Source organism: Leptonychotes weddellii, chromosome 14 (genome assembly GCF_054177405.1).
Source record: "Leptonychotes weddellii isolate Sample4059 chromosome 14, ASM5417740v2, whole genome shotgun sequence".
Lineage (NCBI taxonomy): Eukaryota > Metazoa > Chordata > Mammalia > Carnivora > Phocidae > Leptonychotes > Leptonychotes weddellii.
Window position 1 is genome coordinate 7,091,240 of NC_138382.1, and position 18,156 is coordinate 7,109,395.

An 18,156-nucleotide genomic window follows, 5' to 3' on the forward strand; every position below is an offset into this window, starting at 1 on the left:
ATTTGATAATGTGATTTAATATGGCATTTCTAAGTTTTAGGCATTCATTTTATTTTTAGATTCATTGTTACTGAATCATTGAAAATTATGTATGAAGACTTGAATGACAAGAAGTCATTAAAGTAGAATACAAGATAATACAAATAATATTTTATCTTATTAAGTAATGTTAACATGCTTAAAACAGAAACATACCTGACTGACAACAATGGTTATCCGTAGCATTACGGTTAGTTTTTATTATGCACTTCTCTAGTTTGTCGATTTTCTATAGTGAATCTGTATTATAATTTTATAAATCAGCAATTTATTTGAGAGAGAGAAAGAGAACGCCCACGTGCAGGCGATGGGGGAAGAAGGAGGGGGGAACAGAGGAAGAGGGAGAGAATCTTAAGCAGCCTCCACGCCCAGCATGGAGCTGGACCCGGGGCTCGATCTCATGACCCCAGGATCATGACCCGAGCCATAATCACGAGTCAGACGCTCAACCAACTGAGCCACCGAGGTGCCCCTAAATCAGAAAGTTTTTAAATTTTGTTTTGATTTTTTAAAATCCCATTCTCCATATATTGAGAGTAGGACAAAGTACGTTTCACTGAAGAGTGTGTAATTTTGTGTAACAAATACAGCCCAGTAGATAACAGAGATCTAGGCTCAGGATCACTGAACTCTGATAATTATTTACTATTGTCCCTAGATTCTGGTTCGTCGAAGACGTTTCCAAGGAAAGTTGGCAAGGAAGGTGGACCTAAAATCACATCTAAGAACTTTGAGAAATGTGCCACAAAACCTGGGAAAAAAGGTGTAAAGCAGTTCAAAAATAAGCAGCAAGGGGATAAAATACCAAAGAACAAATTCCAGCAGGCAAATAAATTCAACAGGAAGAGAAAATTCCAGGCGGACGGTAAAAGTGGTGGTAAGCACTGATTCCTTCAGCATAGTCTTTGCAGAAGCCTTGCTCCGCCTGAACTATGCAGGAGGGAGAGGGAGGCTCTAGAAGTCTGGTGGAGACCTCCCGTTCTTGCTCCTTGACAGGCAGCATTTGGGGTGGGAGGAGGGTAGCCCTGATCAAGTAAGCACCAGGAAGCACCTTGCCTGCTCAAAATTGTCTTCTGGTGCTTAGAGTACCTTACTACCTAGGCCCTTGCTGAATTATCCGAGCTGTGGAGTTCAGCTAAGCTGGAGCGGCTTCATATAGTAGAACCCCAATGAAACATCCCTTTCTGTAGGCCGAATTTTATTGATTGATTCAACAAACAAATATTTGAGTTTTCTGTGCACTTTGCCAGGAGATGGGAAAGAAAAATTATAACAACCAGTAGGGGCACGCGCCCCAACTCAGCTAGAGTTCTTGGCACTGCATTTTAAACACATGGTTCCTACATTAAGACCCGTCGTGGTGTAGCTTTGGTTCCTTTTCTGTGGGAGCTAGGTTCCTGACATGTCAGAACGGAGCTCTGATTTTATTTTCTCAAATTTTTTATCAGCAGCTGAGGGGAATTGGATACTAGAGATCCCCAAAGTTGTTAGATACACTGCAGCCTAGCATGGCAGATGTCAGGGTGCCCGGAAGTTGGTGGGATTAAATGAGCTCTGGGTCAGCCTTTCTCTTCTGCTGTGCAGTGCATGAAGCCCTGATACAAACAGGAAATATGCCCTCTGCTTCCTGCAGTCTCTGATTACCACCGGGGAACAGATAAAGGGAATAGTTAAGTACATTGCAGTAAAGTGTATAGCCGTTAAGAATTACGTTCTTGAGAAATAATTTAGTTTTGTGGAAGAATACTTATAGTAGAATAATGTTTAAGCGAAGCAGTGAGATTCTGAATTTTTAAAGATTAATATAAAACATACATAGGGAAATGGCAGGAAGAAAATAAAACGTTACTAGTTATATGTGGGTTTTGAGATGATAGGGGAATTTTGTTTTTTTGCATTTTCCAAGACTTTTATAATGCGTGTATTTTCTAGTCTGAGAGGGGGAGACGTTTACAAGGCAGTAATTCTCCAAAGGGTTCCTTGCAGGACACTCAAATAATATCCATTTTATTAAGTTGTTCTTCGTTGGCGTCAATGGGTTTTTGGATTTATTTGGTGGGATACTTAGCTTTTGAAGACAAAAAAAAAATGCTAATAGAAAGATACTGGACTTACAGAACATGACTCTGTAGAAAGCTGAGAAATTTTGACTGGGCGCTGTCATGAGTAAGAGGCAGCAGAGCATGAAGTTTCAGAGTTGTCTCTGGGTTTCAGCCCTGGCTCCACCACTGAGGACTTGCGTCACCTTGGACAAGGAACAGAAGGAACTCCTTAGTGCCTGTGTCTCCCCGATGTGAGAAGGAGCATATTAATAGGGTTGTTGTGAGAATTAAATGATAGATAACAACACTCAGCATACTGAAAATTTTCATACATTTTTCCCTGTTTTAGATTGGACTAATTTTTGTTCACACTAAGAACTGATTTTGTTTACAGTAAGAACTGATTATACCTAAAGTCCAAGGACTATAATGTTTTAGAGTAGAATTTTTATTTCACAATTGAAAAGGAAGCTTAACATTTTTCAGTTGCTTTTACAATCCTTTCGATGTTTTTTTCTTAATAGGGTGTCCTGTTAAGAGTCAATATGTAGCTGTTGAATGAATGAATGAGTGGTTGTTTTCAACCAAATTTAAAATGTATAAACTGCTCAGAAAATGAAATTAAGTCTCAGTTTATAGGGAATGATATTTTTACAGTGAATATTGATCCTGATCAGTGTTGCCCTGTGTCCCTAATTTGTACTGGTTTGTGACGTTCAGAATGTTAAATGTACTTTATTTCTACAATGACTAGAATAATTTCTCTAATGACTAGAATCAGCAGCCAAGAAACCTAAATGGGATGACTTCAAAAAGAAGAAAAAAGAACTAAAGCAAAGCAGGCAACTAAGTGACAAAGCCAACTACGACGTTGTTGTTCGGGCGAAGCAGATTTGGGAGATCTTACGAAGGTAATGCTACCTCGTGGCGTCACGTGATATTAGTCCTTTGAGAGGATGGAGGAGCACCCGTGTACCTCGTAAACAGTGAGCTGTCCTCCGCTAACCTGCACTGCCCTGGGGGTGTTCGGGGAACACTCAGCACGCCGCTAGACACGTCAGTATTGGACGTCTGCCCATGGCAGAAGTGTGCGGAATCATGAGGATGATGTCAGATGTGTTTGTGAAAATGTATGAGAATTAAAATGGAGTGGAAATCCTTCCTGACAGAGTTCTGAGAAAATGAAAGACAATTTCTTTTATCGGCTCGCTTTTGAGATACTTAAGTATTTGGTATCTCGGACATGTTTTATTATTTTCTTTACTTCCGAGATTCTGGCTGTGAAGATTTAAATTGATGCATAAAATTACACCTTGTGAGATGAGTTCTTGTCTTTGAGAAAATTACTTTTCTCCGGCTGCTCTGGAATAGTAATTTTAACGTCAGAGGTTTGCTGCCTCCGAAGAGAAAAATCACACCTAACTGGGTGAACGTACACTGGTAGGGTTTTTAGTTTCTCCTGTTTAAAATAATGTCTTTACTTAAGCTGTGTTTCCCCCTTTATTCTCATTTATAGAAAAGACTGTGACAAAGAAAAGAGAGTGAAATTGATGAGTGATTTGCAGAAGTTGATTCAAGGAAAAATTAAAACTGTAAGTAGGGCAGGCTCATAGTTGCATGTATTAACAGTTGAAATCAGCTCACTCTTAGGAAAGGCTAGGTGACCATTCGTGATCTGTGAAACTGTTTTAAATGTATTTGGCCACAAATTTCAAGTACCTTTTAGAATACTGACTAAATAAAAAAATTTAATAGTGGGACCCTTACTGCTGGTAAATTATTAAAATATCAAGTATTTGGCTGTGTCATTTTTTCCAAAATTCAAGTAAATCAGTGTTCTTTAAAGTTGCCTTGAGGAATTTATTAGTTCATTAGTATTTGTCAGAATGTCTTGCTCTGAACTCCATATGCTTTCATATGTTCCAAATTGCTGACTTTTTGAATATATGTAAACAGATGATTACTTTCATTTCTTCATTGCTTTTACAAACATCGTACAGAGATCTTTATAGATTTGGGAGTTCTAAACTGATTTTCATTGTTGCTGCTTAATTGTATTTTATAATAAACCTCTGTTGACAACTTGTGTATTTGGATAAATACTTAGTGACTCTTCACTTGTAAGACAACAGACTTAGTAGTTTTGGGGACCCTAGAGGGGTAGTCTTTGCCAAAGTATACATAGGTCTAATCAGATGCTATTTTCCAGTTTGAAGGAATGTCTTGAAATAAGCAAGTTCCCAGCAACTGCTTTCTTCTTTATCTGGGAAGAAAGGTTTTTCTAGGCTAGAACTTTTCCTCAGCCCCAGCAGTAGTCTGTTATCCTTGATTTAGAAGTATTTTACACTCAACATCCTTTCCCAACTACCCTTAGGTTAATACTACATGGCCTTGGGTGTGAATGTGGTGTTCAGATCCTCCCTCTGCTGCTTAAAATATGTGTGCCTTTGGAAAGTAACAACCTCTGTATCGATAACTGTGTGCTAGGGGTTATGCTAACCATTGCATACTTTGTCTCCTTTAACTTATTGTCTTCGTCCCTGATGGACATTTGAGACATCTGGGGCTCAGAACAATTAAGTTTTGTCCCCAGGGTCACAGGGATAGCATGTTCCTTAACTTCTCATAAACTTGCTTTTCTCATCTGCAAAATGGGCATAGCAATAGCACACTCTTAAGGTTGCTTTGAGGTCTAAATGAGGAAAATGTACTTGAAGCATCAATCCTGGTTATATAGTAAATAATCAGTATGCACAAAACAGCCTTCTTGTTAAAAAATTTATTTTTAGTTAAAATATCTCTACAAACCTCCCTTAAGAAAATTCTTCTGAAATGCATGACTTTGATGGAGGTCCACCTTCATCTTCTGACTTGTTGGAATTAAAATTTTTAGAGACAGGATGAGCAGCAAATAATAAGCACTATTAAAGTAGACTGGTAATGTAAAAAAATAATTTTGCTTGACTATTTGTGGTTATTGCTGTAGAAAATTGATCAGCAAGTCCTGTAACGAGGATCTGATTTATCCAGTAGTTGGGGGTAGGGGGTGGAATTTTGAAATACAGCAACTTTTCTAGGAATAAAACATATATATTCAGGGATTATAGTGAAAATGTGAGAAACAGAGGGATTAGCTTATAATTGCCAATGTGTATATAGAAACATTTACTCATGTAGCAAGGCTTTTAGATCTGTCTTCTTTCTATACCTTTGGTTGCCAAGGCCAAACATTCCTAGATTGCTTACGTAAGGAAAAAAAAAAATCAGAGTAATAAAATTTTTGAATTGGAAAATTTCCATTAGGGAAAGTAACTTCCAGTGAAATGAGAAATACAGTGTGTATAATCATTAGACAGGTTTGGTTTGATACGGTTTGTTTTTAATTATGATGATAGGAATCGTGCAAAATGGTTAAATCTATCCCTTTCTCTGTGTCGCAAAACCAAAGAATGCCATTTTGTACAATTAAAACATGTATTTCTTCTCCTGAGCAACCTAGGTTTGACTTTATCCATGAAGACTCTACCTCTTTTCTAGCAAGGAGTTCTAAAAGCAGTAGCAATAAAACATTAATACTGTGATAGAAACATACATCGTCAAAGAGAATTAGTCTAAAGGCCCAAACTGGTCTTTCCTACAGATTGCATTTGCCCATGATTCCACTCGTGTGATCCAGTGTTACATTCAGTATGGTAATGAAGAGCAGCGAAAACAGGCTTTTGAAGAACTGCGAGGTATTTCTTATATGTGGAAGATTATTTATAATAAGTCACTGTTTTTTTCTTGAAATACCCAAAACTGCCCATGGTAATTCTTGTTGAGGGAAAGCTGTGTGTTCTCTGCAGGACCTTTTTTGGTTTTTTTTGTGTGGGACAAGTTAAGAGAGTTGTCTGTGTTCCCAGGATTGTGCATTTACGTAGTTCTTTGCTTCTGGAGGACTGAAATGAGGTTAGCAAATCATTGTAATGTATTTTGTTTTTCAGATGATTTGGTCCAATTAAGTAAAGCTAAATATTCCAGAAATATTGTGAAGAAATTCCTCATGTATGGGTGAGTTGTTTTATTTATAAAATGTATTGTCATTAGCTTTTTTTTTTTTTTTTAAAGATTTTATTTATTTGACAGAGAGAGACAGCGAGAGAGGGAACACAAGCAGGGGGAGTGGGAGAGGGAAAAGCAGGCTTCCCGCTGAGCAGGGAGCCCGATGCGGGGCTCGATTCCAGGACCCTGGGACCATGACCTGAGCCGAAGGCAGACGCTTAATGACTGAGCCACCCAGGCGCCCCTTGACATTAGCTTTTTAAAGGTTGGGATACCGCTTGTGCCCGTGGTCTGGGATCATAATAATGGCCCTAGGCAGATGCTTGTGATGTTTCTTAAAAGCAATTATTGAGGCGATGTAAATGATGACCTTACCTTCACCACTTTCGTGAGTGTATTTTGATGCCCTGGAAGAAGAGATGACCAGTATTCAGAAGGTGGATGGCCGGGAGGGGGAAGGTGAGGGGAGTCAGCAGGGTTGGTAGGTTAGGCAATGTCAGGATAGGAGAATTTCCTAAATTAGCTGGAATTGCTACTTGTCCTGACTTTTTTTTTTTTTTTAAGATTTTATTTATTTATTTATTTGAGAGAAAGAGAGAGAGACAGAGAAACAGCATGAGAGGGGAGAGGGTCAGAGGGAGAAGCAGACCCCCCGCCAAGCCGGGAGCCCGATGCGGGACTCGATCCCGGGACTCCGGGATCATGACCTGAGCCAAAGGCAGTCGCTTAACCGACTGAGCCACCCAGGCGCCCCTGACTTCTTTTTTTGAGCGGAAGGTGCCAAACCGCGCTCACCGGCAGTAGAGAAGTTCGGCTGACAAAATTTCCGAGTATTTCTGGCTGTAATCGTCAGCTGCTTGATTAGGTTAAGATGTAACGTCAGCACTGGTCACTACGTGCTGTTTGAATGGAGAATCCTAGGTGTGTTGTATTCGTGTTTCCCGTGTCTTCGACTTTTACTTTCTCCTGCCGAAGAGCTTAATATGGGGAAGGGATGCGGGTCACAGCTCCCTGTGCCTCTGAGGTCACTCGGTCCTCTCCTCAGCCGCATCCTCTCTGTTCTGTGACCGAAGAAGCTGCATCACAAAGAATTCCAGTAACTTGCTCGGGATCTCTCAGCTGCTAGGCCGAGTCAGGTCTCAGACGTCAGTAGCAGGCTGGCTGCCGTGGAAGCTGGCAAGCTGGAGGTGGAAAGACCACTCATCTCGGCTGGCCTTCTCACAAGTGTTTCTTGGCCCACCGGTGGCCCCACATTTTGATGGGTGGGCTTCAGGGGAAGTTACGTTTTGTTGCCGCCCAGCTTTCTTCTCCTTGTCACTGATTTTTCCCACCGTCGCATTGGGTTTAGGAGTAAGCCACAGATTGCAGAGATAATGGGAAGTTTTAAAGGCCACGTGAGGAAGATGCTACGGCATGCAGAAGCGTCCGCCATCGTGGAGTACGCGTACAATGACAAAGCCATCCTGGAGCAGAGGAACATGCTGACGGAGGAGCTCTACGGGAACACATTTCAGCTTTACAAGGTGACATCCCAGGACATTCTGCGAGCATTTTTACTTTCTCTGTGTGCTGTTCCTGACCTTCTAGTGCCCTGTTCGCAGAAAATAGTTTTGCTTTGGCTGGCCCGTTAAGAGACTGTCTCCTACCCTTTATTCTCTTAGATTATTTTGTCTCTGGTGTGATGAGCAAGTGATCAGACTTTGATTTCTCTTACTCCCAGAGCGCTATCTCTAAATCCCCTTTAAATTAAACTACTACGTTGTTATACTCCCTTCTGAGTGCTCTGTGTAATGCTTCAGGACGTCCGTTTCTGATAGGCTGAGGTAGACCACTCTTAATAGTTAGTAAAGCTTTGTACCCGCCCCCTAACCAGCTCTGGCTGAAGTGCCTCGGGCTCCCCATTGCTACCTTCTGTGTGTCTCCATGGTGTGGACTATCCTTCTCTAGGTTGTATCCAGGGAGGAAAGGGAGTAGAGAGAACCAGTCTTGGATATAGTGCAGGGATTGAATCAGAAAAAGGCCAGGAAGGGGACTAGGACAGTTAAAGAGGCGTAAACGCACACATCTGTCTTCAGGGATATGGGTTATTTCCTGGCTTGCTTCCCCTGGTCAGATTCAGCTCCTGGGCTGAACTGAGTGCTTTATTGCTTTTGTAACTGTCACAGGAATATCCACCTAATTACAAAGCGCATGGTGGCAAGAATTTGTGAGCTGACTGCTTGATCTTACGATTAGGCATGCGCTAGCCCCTGTCGACTGGTTGAGTTGGGGTTGTTTGGGCTGGCTCTTTAAATACATTGGTGGGTATATAGAGTGAGAATCAGATAATCAAGTTACTCCATGAGTGTATCTACAGCAGGGCCTTCATTATATAAATATGGGAAATTTGAAATTTATATTAAGTTTACTTGAAATAATTATAATTGATTTCCTTTGCTCTGAAGTTGAAGAAACTTGATTAAATTTAGAGGGGTTTGATTTTTCTCATTGCAGTCAGCAGATCGCCCAACCCTGGACAAAGTATTAGAGGCTCAGCCAGAAAAGCTAGAGCTTATCATGGATGAAATGAAGCAGATTCTAACTCCAATGGCCCAAAAGTAAGAAAGCTGTTTTTGCCTTTTCTTAGCATTTGAAAGAAGAAAATGTTATATAACCCTTGCATAGAAAAGGTAGATAGTTTCCCAAATAGATCGTGTTATTTAAATTGGGTCGTAAAGCTTAGACGCTCAGGCGTGTGGCCTTCTTAGCATTTGTACCACAGCGGAGTGGTTAAGACGTGGCCTTTGGGACCCAAGCTGCCCAGGTGTGAGTCCCGGTGCCCCCCTCGCTTCCTGTGTGACGTTGGGCAATGGAACCTCTCTCTGCCTCAGTTTCCATATCTGTAAGATTGGGATATAGTAGTACGTGTTCCGTGGAGGTTTATGAAGATTAAATGGGTTAATGTTTCCAAAACACTCAGAAACAGTGCTTTGCCCATAAAGGCAACCTGTGTCTGCTGGCTACTCAGGTACTCCGTGTCAGCCTGACGTTTTGGGTGCCTCGATCATCAGCCTCCACTGTACGTCTGCATTCCACAAGCACCACACCGGGAAGCTTGGATCACTTAGGGGTTGTTGCAGTTGCTGGTGCTGTTTCGTTCTGTTCATGTTTTAATTGTGCTAAAATCATTTTATGAGGCTAAGCATTGTGAAGGGTGCTTGACGGGAAGAAAATAAGCCATAAAAAAAAATCGGTGCACACACGGATTTCTAATCATGTGTCCATTGTTGAGTAAAAGCATAGATGTCCTTACTGAAGGTGGTAGAGTGTGTTTGGAATGATGACAAATCTTGGCTGACTAGATACTAAAAATTCGTATTCTGGTTTTGATTGTAGAGGCTACTAAAAGATTTTTGTAGTCTGAAAGTTTGTTTTTTTCCTTAATTCTTAGTATATTGCTGAAAGATGTATTCTGTCTTGTGACAGGTTACATTTGCTAAGACCATTTCACTTGCTCTGATTATTTTAGGACAACTGAGGCTGCCTCTGTCTCTCTTACTGTATGTAGTGCTAGATCTGACATAGTCTCTTTTCCCTTTTCTCTCTTTTCAGGGAGGCTGTGATTAAGCACTCATTGGTGCACAAAGTATTCTTGGACTTTTTCACCTATGCACCCCCAAAGCTAAGATCAGTAAGTTGTTGCTTTTGGTTTTTAAACCAAACATTAGAGGAAGAGCCATGTTAAAATGTAAAACGCTGCTTTGATGCACCTTGTCTTTTGGAAATTTTAAAGAGTTGTTTCCGTATTTATTTATTTGAGAGAGACAGAGGGAGGGAGGGGCAGAGGGAGGGAACCTTAAACCAGCTCCACGCCCAGCATGGAGCCCAGTGTGGGGCTCGATCTCACGACCCCGAAATCATGACCTGAGCCGAGATCGAGAGTCAGACACTTGGCCGACTGAGCCATCCTGGTGCCCCTGTTGCCTTGTTTAGAGAAGATAAGGCACTAAACGTCCTTTGAACAAGCCTACTAATTCCATTTAGGTATTTGCCAGAAGACAGTGGAATTGACCATAGTTTTATCAATCTTACTGGATTTTTATATTTTGATTACAAGCCAGAAACTATCCTCCAGCTGACCATACTGAAAATTAACTCACAAATAGATGTTCGGCATTCAGGTAGTTTGAAACTCACCTGTGCTGATAAAAAAAAAAAAAAAATCATGTCAACGTTAAAAGGTTAGGGGAGGACACTTATGTAAAACTAAATGGACCATGAAAACTGGACCTTACAGGCTAGCAAGATAAGGAGCAGAGAGTGAAGGTAATTTGTACTGCCCTTCAAGTCAGTGATGGGAATACAAATGAGAATTCATCATTTAGTCCCCTGAACTTGCTTGCCTCATCAAACTGAACTCATTGCCCATTTGTCCTCATTTCAATAGTAAGAGATAACTCATAATAATGACTCTAACTTCTTTTTAACAAATATGCCAGATTAAACATTCATAGGAATTTTGACCCTCTCAAAATTGACATAGAGAAAAGACTTTTCCAAGAGTAGCTGTTCACCTAAGCTTGTGGTCCAGTGAACATAGCAGCTGCTTTTGGGGATTTCTGTCTCTTTTCTGCAGAGCACAGTTTCTGACTGGTCTGGATATATTAAGGCAGGACTACATTTGGAGAAGTGAGAATATGAGCACTTGGATATAGTCAGTGATGGAAAATATTTTTTTAGTGTTGAATGTATTAATAACACAAAAATCATTGGGAACTTAGTGTGAATATACAGTAATGAGACAAATCTTTCTTGGCCCTGGGGGCATTTCACTCTCCAACTGGGTAGCTTTGAATAGATTTGTAAGTTTAGATATGTAAGCTGAGAGCTGTGTTTTTGAGACCCATCCTGGGAAAGGATTGAACAATAGTTAAGGACGAAATCGTTTGTTCCTTACTGATGAAAACAGGTACCCACCTTTCTTTTTTGTGGTCGGAGACTTTGTGTTTATTTTATTGATTGAATATAAAATTTTAAATCAGGAATGGACTAAAGTGGGGCCCTGCAGCTTTTAGCTGTCAGAACTCATTTACATCTATAGACTAGACCTCCCAGATATAATTAAGAAATTATGTACATTGACAGTGAAGAAGAAAGTTTATAAATAAGCTAAACTACCTTGTAAAAAATTACTGACTGGGTTTTTACTACAGGGGTCATTGAGAAATGAGGACCTAGTCTAACAGACTAATTTCTCTTAGGGAAATGTTATTTAAGTGTTTTTATGGTGAATTATTAAAATGATTTCTAAAAGTAATCCAGTGATGAGCTGAAAAAGGGAAACTTTTTCAGCCAAAATTAGTGTTTGGTTCTCTGCTCATTATATACACGATTCTCTTATGGAAGAAGATTTTATTTATCTGGTTTTACTGTTAAGAACTCCCTTCTTACCACAGCCACTTCCTAGATTTCTTTTTCTTGAAAAATCTTTTGGAATATACTACACATACATACACTTGTTTGAATAGATATTGGTGAGACTCAGGTATCTTAATAGAAATGGCTACCGCTACTTGCTGCTCTTGATGGGGAAAAAGCCGTTCAGACCGCAGTTGTTTCCGCAGGCTTCTCTACGAAATGAAAAATGCAGTTGTTTACTGCCTGTACGCTCTGTCGTGCTCTGGGCATCACTGCCCCTCAGTGGACAGGTTTCAAGAAGGCAGGAAGAAAGAGTAAGATAAAGCCCGGTGGTGTCTGTTCCGCAGGAGACGGTCGAGGCCATCCGCGACGCCGTGATCTACCTGGCGCACACGCGCGACGGCGCCAGGGTGGCCATGCACTGCCTGTGGCATGGCACCCCCAAGGTGAGCGGTCCCCTGGGGCCGAGGCGCCGCGCCTCGGACGTGCCCTCGCCTGCCTGCGGGCTTGGCCCTGGTGCGTGGGAACAGCGTTCCCCGTGCGGAGCTGCGCCTCCTCGGGGCCTCCCCGGAATTGGATTTTCGTAGGGCCTGGGGTTTCTTTGCTGGAGTTTTCATGAACGTACAAAAAGCTTGAGTTGTCTTTATTTGGGAGGGGGCCCGGTCGAGCAAGTAAATGCAATGTTAATGTCGGGCTTACATTTATAGAGGTTTGGGTGCCTGGCGGATTCTTTGATTCCTCATCTACTGATCTTCACGGGGGCGGGAGAGGCAAGGTGCTAATGATGAGCAGCTACACGTTTGCTCGTGTGGGCGTTCAGTACTTAGAGGGGAAAGGTAAAGATCCATGTTAAACACAGAAGTTTCACAGAGATGCTCCTCATTTCCTTGGTCGGGATAATGTTGCCTTTAAAAGAGTTGCACTCTGCCCACTTTTTAAATGAATACAAATGTAATTTCCGTTCAGCGAGTATCGAATACTGTCTCTGTTGCACTCTTAGGCATTTCAAGTCAGTTCAGACACTGGAAGAGTTCTCTCCATTCTCACTGTTTTAAAAGAAGGTAGTTTTGCCAGATTTGCTTTTCAGCTAATTTATGGTTCCGTATTTATGTCTCAGTGCATTGTCACGAACAGCTCTAAGGTTGTAATAGTTCTGAAGGGACTTAAAGCATATTGCCATTTCTTTTTTTTGTTCTGGCTCATAACTGTTTTCACTAGTGAAGAGTATGCCAGACTGGTGGGAATTTTAGTATTATATAAAATTTTTGACTCTATAATTATTAAGCTGTCACTAAAAGTTATAACAAAAGTTAGTTTTTCTTTTTAAAGGACAGGAAAGTGATTGTGAAAACAATGAAGACTTACATTGAAAAGGTGGCTAATGTAAGTATAATAAAACCACAATTTGTTATGTTTTTGTTTGATTTTGGCTTTTCTTTTAGGTTGTTTTTTGTTTTTTTTTTTAAGATTTTTATTTATTTATTTGACAGAGAGAAAGATGGCGAGAGCAGGAACACAAGCAGGGGGAGTGGGAGAGGGAGAAGCAGGCTTCCTGCCGAGCAGGAAGCCCGATGCGGGGCTTGATCCCAGGACCCTGGGATCATGACCTGAGCTGAAGGCAGACCCTTAACGACTGAGCCACCCAGGTGCCCTTCTTTTAGTTAATTTTAATAATAAAATGAAATCATGTCTATTATAGAAAACTTGAAAACTGCAGAAAATTGCCAAGAAGAAAATTGTTCATTGTTTTATTACTGTGTCTTTTACTACACATATGCCTGTATTTTAATGATATTAAATTTACACTGAATAAGATTTCTCCTTTTTTCATTTAACATCCTACTGTGACAGTTTTCCATTTCTAGTAGGTATTTTTTGAAGTCCTGATATTTACTTCTTCAGTGAATTTGTCCAATTATGTTATTAAACATGGAAATTACTGCCTAGAATAAATTTGTAAGTTTTATAGTTCTTTGGGATCCTTTGGAGATGCTGTAACAGCTCTCCAGATGAAATTATAGAGGATATGAAAAGATTTTTCTAAGGAATTAATTGCCTCAAAAAAATAGTATCTCTGTGTATTTAAATACTAAATAGTTTACGGGCGCCTGGGTGGCTCAGTTGGTTGGGCGACTGCCTTCGGCTCAGGTCATGATCCTGGAGTCCCGGGATCGAGTCCCGCATCGGGCTCCCTGCTCAGCAGGGGGTCTGCTTCTCCCTCTGCCCCCTTCCCTCTCGTGCTCTCTGTCTCTCATTCTCTCTCTCTCAAATAAAAAAAAAAAAAAAAAATACTAAATAGTTTTCCAGGAGTGTATGTAGTAGTGAACGTTTTTTCATTCTTGAGTTACTTTATATGTTTAAGCTTCTAATTTACTGGGGAACTAAAATTGGTGATAACAACCATTTCCTACGAAAAATCCAATGAGAACTGCTAACATCTGGTGAATACTTGATTTAGTCAATGCTACTTCAAACACAGATAAGCTGGTGCTTTGTGACCATATACGTACCTGTCATCTTCTGTAGGGCTGGAGACTAGAGAGAGCTGTGTAAGACCATGTGGAAGGCAGCTCACAGAATCTGTAACAAAATGAAAGAAGAGATTCTCTAGGGAGTTGTTTCCAGAGTATGACAAGATTTTATTATTCATTATTCACCATTAAGTAAATCTTCGGTATAACATTTTGAGTATTTTAAATTAGAAATGAATAAAAATAGAATGTGAATAGAAAATTCTGAAAAGTATTACTAGTAGAAGACATCATTAAATAATAAAATTAGATTGTTCTAATTTTACAGTTTAGTTGTATAAACAGGTTTTTTTTTTTTGTCTTTGAGAACCTAATCGCAGCAAGGCATTATGATGGTAATGAGAAATTAACAGTGCAGTGCCTTTTGCATCTCAAGTTGTCTCTAAAGAGGGGAGATAAACTAATAATACCCATGGATATGATTTATGGTTATTTAGAAGTGTTTACATTTCCAAATATTGGGGATTCCTGACATACTCTATTTTTTCGATCCTTTTAAATTTTTAAAGACTAATTTTGTGGCACAACATATGGTCTATCGCAGTATCTTGAGAAGAACTTATTTTGTGGAATTGGTGGGTGTGGTACTCTGCAAATGTCAGTTAAATCAAGGTAATTAATAGTGTTCATACCATCAGTGTTTTTACTGATGTATCTTAGGTAGTTCTATCAGTTGCTGAAAAGTGTATTAAAAGCTCCAACTGAAATTGTAGAATTGTCCTTTTCTCACTTAAATTCAGTTCCAGTTCTCCTGTGTTCATCCAGAGATATTTTGTGTTTGGGCATGTTTCTGCGTGTGGAACTTAAAAAAAATCAGAGACCAGTGGTTCTGTACTCTGTGCACATTGTTCTCTACTTCGTTTCCTTCACTCAGTCTGCCTCAGGGGTCAGTTTATTTCAATATACATACATTTTATCTACCTCATTCTTTTTAATGACTGGATAATGTTTTATTATATGAGTTACATAATTCACTTAAACCAGTCCCTACTGTTGGGCACTTGGGTAGTTTCTAGTTTTTTGTTATTTCAAATAGTACTCAAGAACTCCTTGTGCATTTGTGGAAGCACATCTGTAAGATTAAGCCCTAGAAATGGAATTGTTAGATCAGAAAATACATGCACTTTAAATTTTTATAAATGTCGTCAGTTGCTCTTCAAAGAAGTTGAGCCACTGTACATTCTCACCGACGACAAAGAAGTGTGCCTGCTTTTTCCCAGACTTTTGCCAAATTAGTATATTAGCAGGGGTTTTCACTTTTGCCTAGATGACAGGTGGAAAATGGTATTTCATTGCTTAAATTATTGTCCTTAATTAGTATTATTTCATATGCTTAAAGCCACTTGTCCCTTTTTTTCTGTGAACTGACTCTTCGTGTTCTTTGTCCATTTTTAGTAGAGCGTTGGTCTTTATATGATAAAGATGTTAGACCTTTGTTATTTTTCTCCAGTTTGTTTCTAACTGAAACATTATCACCTGCCATGTTCTTTAGACCTGGCTCTGAATGAGTGTTACCAGAAGTCAGATACCCTTCTCAAAGTAAAACATTGCTATCATTATCTAGGATACAAAAAGAATATGCCACAAGCTCTGAAAACAGAGCTTTTTTTTCCTTTTGTCATAAAAGTAGAAGTTCTTAAACTTCAGAACAATATCAGCACAGAAGTAATTCTGTTACTTCAAGAGATGACCATTGTGAAAGTCACAATGTATATATTTTTTTATTTTTTATTTTTTTTATCTATTTGAGAGAGAGAGAGAATGAGAGAGAGAGCATGAGATGGGGGAGGGTCAGAGGAAGAAGCAGACTCCCTGCCGAGCAGGGAGCCCGATGCGGGACTCGATCCCGGGACTTCAGGACCATGACCTGAGCCGAAGGCAGTCGCTTAACCAACTGAGTCACCCAGGCGCCCCCATAATGTATATTTTTTGATCTTGTGCTGCTATACTTTTTAAAAGCGGTTACTTTTACCTTATTCTCATAGTCAGTATCTAAGTATATTCTTCTGGTTTATTATTTCAATATCTCTATTCTGATTATATAGGATTATTTTGAAGAAATTAGTACACAAAAGAAAATGAAAAATCATTTATAATCCTTTAACCTAGAGGTGACTATCACATTACAGTGTTTTTCCTTCCATGATTTTCTTGGTACACATACTATATATATTTTGTACCATATATGTGATTCTGTCTGAGTTTATATGCTTTCTTTTTCATGATTATAAAGTTCTGTATATATACATATATATATATAGTTTTACATTCTTAGGGTTTTTTTTTTTTCACTTACGCTTAAATTTTTTAGGGTAATTTTCAAGTAGTTATTTATTAACAGGATACCTGTTTTTGAGAGGTGTTATATCCTGGTCAGTTAAAAAAAAATGAGCCTCGGCTATTTGATATTGAAGAATGTGCTTTTTTTCTCTGTTTTTTTTTTAAATCAACTTAGAATATAATTAACTAGGCCCTGATAAGAGAGGAAGTTCCTTTGAATGGCTTTTATCTGTCTTTGTTTGTGTTCTGGTAGACAGTTGTCAGGTTGGTAACCTTTATAAAGTGCCTCCATGGGGGGAATAAAAGGGAGAAGCAGTATATTTTTCTAACCTTCCCTGGCTTCCATTTCTTACAGGGCCAGTACTCCCATTTGGTCTTACTGGCGGCATTTGATTGTATTGATGATACTAAGCTTGTGAAGCAGATAATCATATCAGTGAGTAATTCTTATGGTCTTGCATATACATTAAATTGATATATTGTTTGCAACTACGTCAGTTTGATTTTATACCGGTATGTGTAAAGACGTTGAAGTGTGCTTTCTACTGGTATTTTGTTATTTTATTTTATTTTTTTGGGGTCTCAGTTCTGTTTTGGGGCATTTGCTTTTTTCTTGTATAAACCACAATCTTGTAACTTGATACTAATAATTAATATTATTTTAATTTTGCAAAAGACTGGTTACATTAGGATCACATGGCTTTTTGACCACATGATGTGCTAAATGAAAAATGAGCAATATAGTGTTGAGGGGTGATCAGAAATTCATTGCCATCGTAATTCTGCAGTTATTCGGGGACTCACAGGGAGAGGGTGTCCTTTTTCTCCTTGTGCCTTTGGAGAAACTACCTCTGCGCAGTTACCTGGTTTGTCATTGCATCGGTGTTGGTCGGAGCTGGAGAGGAAAAACTGATAAAACTCACTCAGTTGTGATACTCCTTAGAGCTTCTGTGAAAGCTTCTTCAGAGTCCTATTAAAAAGTCTTACTCAAATCAACAGACCAGCTTCCTTTTCTCATTTCAGCAGTTCCTTCTAGTGTGGTACCGTGACCACAGAGTGGTAGTAATTAAATGCAGTTCATTTAACCCTAAGTTGGCCCTCAGAAAAACTGTTGTCCTTTGGGTAAAAGCACTTCAGGGTAAAAACTGCATTCTTCAGTGCTTGCCTCTTTTTCTGACTTCTGAATATGTGATCCTTTCTTCCTTTCCTCTCTTTCTGGTGTGCAAGTGGCGTGGGCTTTGTGATAGAGGTTGCAGGGGTGGGGATAAGCAGTTGCAACATTGGTAGCAGTGACCAAAGTTAGAAACATTCTTAAAACCCTGTGATCTGTACAGACCTGGATTATTCATCTAGGCATTATGCAGACCTTTGTTGGATACACACAGATGGGGCCCTTGGGGAGATCTTAGTGACAAAAGCGACTTTCCCACCATGAGCAGGGAGAAGCCATGTGGATGTTCAGAAAGAGACTTTACCTGTTGGCACGTGGGGGTGCTGTGGCCTCTCTCTGCAGCCTTTCTAGGAGAGCAGAGCTGGTGTAGTGGGAAAACGGGCTGGCGAGGGTTAGGTGCCAGCCATGGGTCCCAGTGTGTGTGAATTTCTCATGCCCTTGCTGTCATGTTCCGACTTTCCCCTTGACTGTTTTAAGATTGCAATGACTTTCTTTGGGATGGGATTGTGGGAAGAAACAAGTTGGCAAGACTTTCATGTCACAGACGGAGTATTTTGGCATGTTCCTTGTGACTTTATTACCCTTTTGACTCCAATCAATAATGGTTGTTTTTCATTCTGGTGACAGAGATGTGAGGCCATAAATTGGCAAAATG

The 18,156-nt window shown here is 39.8% G+C and overlaps 1 protein-coding gene across 1 annotated transcript in view; it reads left to right on the forward strand.

Moving 5' to 3' along the window:
* PUM3 (pumilio RNA binding family member 3) overlaps positions 1 to 18,156 on the forward strand; it is a 46,899-nt gene that overhangs the window by 6,335 nt on the left and 22,408 nt on the right. Inside the window, exons 3-13 of the mRNA XM_081802794.1 lie at positions 698 to 916; positions 2,857 to 2,992; positions 3,598 to 3,673; positions 5,722 to 5,815; positions 6,065 to 6,131; positions 7,471 to 7,645; positions 8,616 to 8,719; positions 9,714 to 9,792; positions 11,867 to 11,965; positions 12,849 to 12,902; positions 16,686 to 16,766. Of these exons, the coding sequence (XP_081658920.1) occupies positions 698 to 916; positions 2,857 to 2,992; positions 3,598 to 3,673; positions 5,722 to 5,815; positions 6,065 to 6,131; positions 7,471 to 7,645; positions 8,616 to 8,719; positions 9,714 to 9,792; positions 11,867 to 11,965; positions 12,849 to 12,902; positions 16,686 to 16,766 (1,184 nt within the window). The remainder of the gene's footprint in view (positions 1 to 697; positions 917 to 2,856; positions 2,993 to 3,597; positions 3,674 to 5,721; positions 5,816 to 6,064; positions 6,132 to 7,470; positions 7,646 to 8,615; positions 8,720 to 9,713; positions 9,793 to 11,866; positions 11,966 to 12,848; positions 12,903 to 16,685; positions 16,767 to 18,156) is intronic.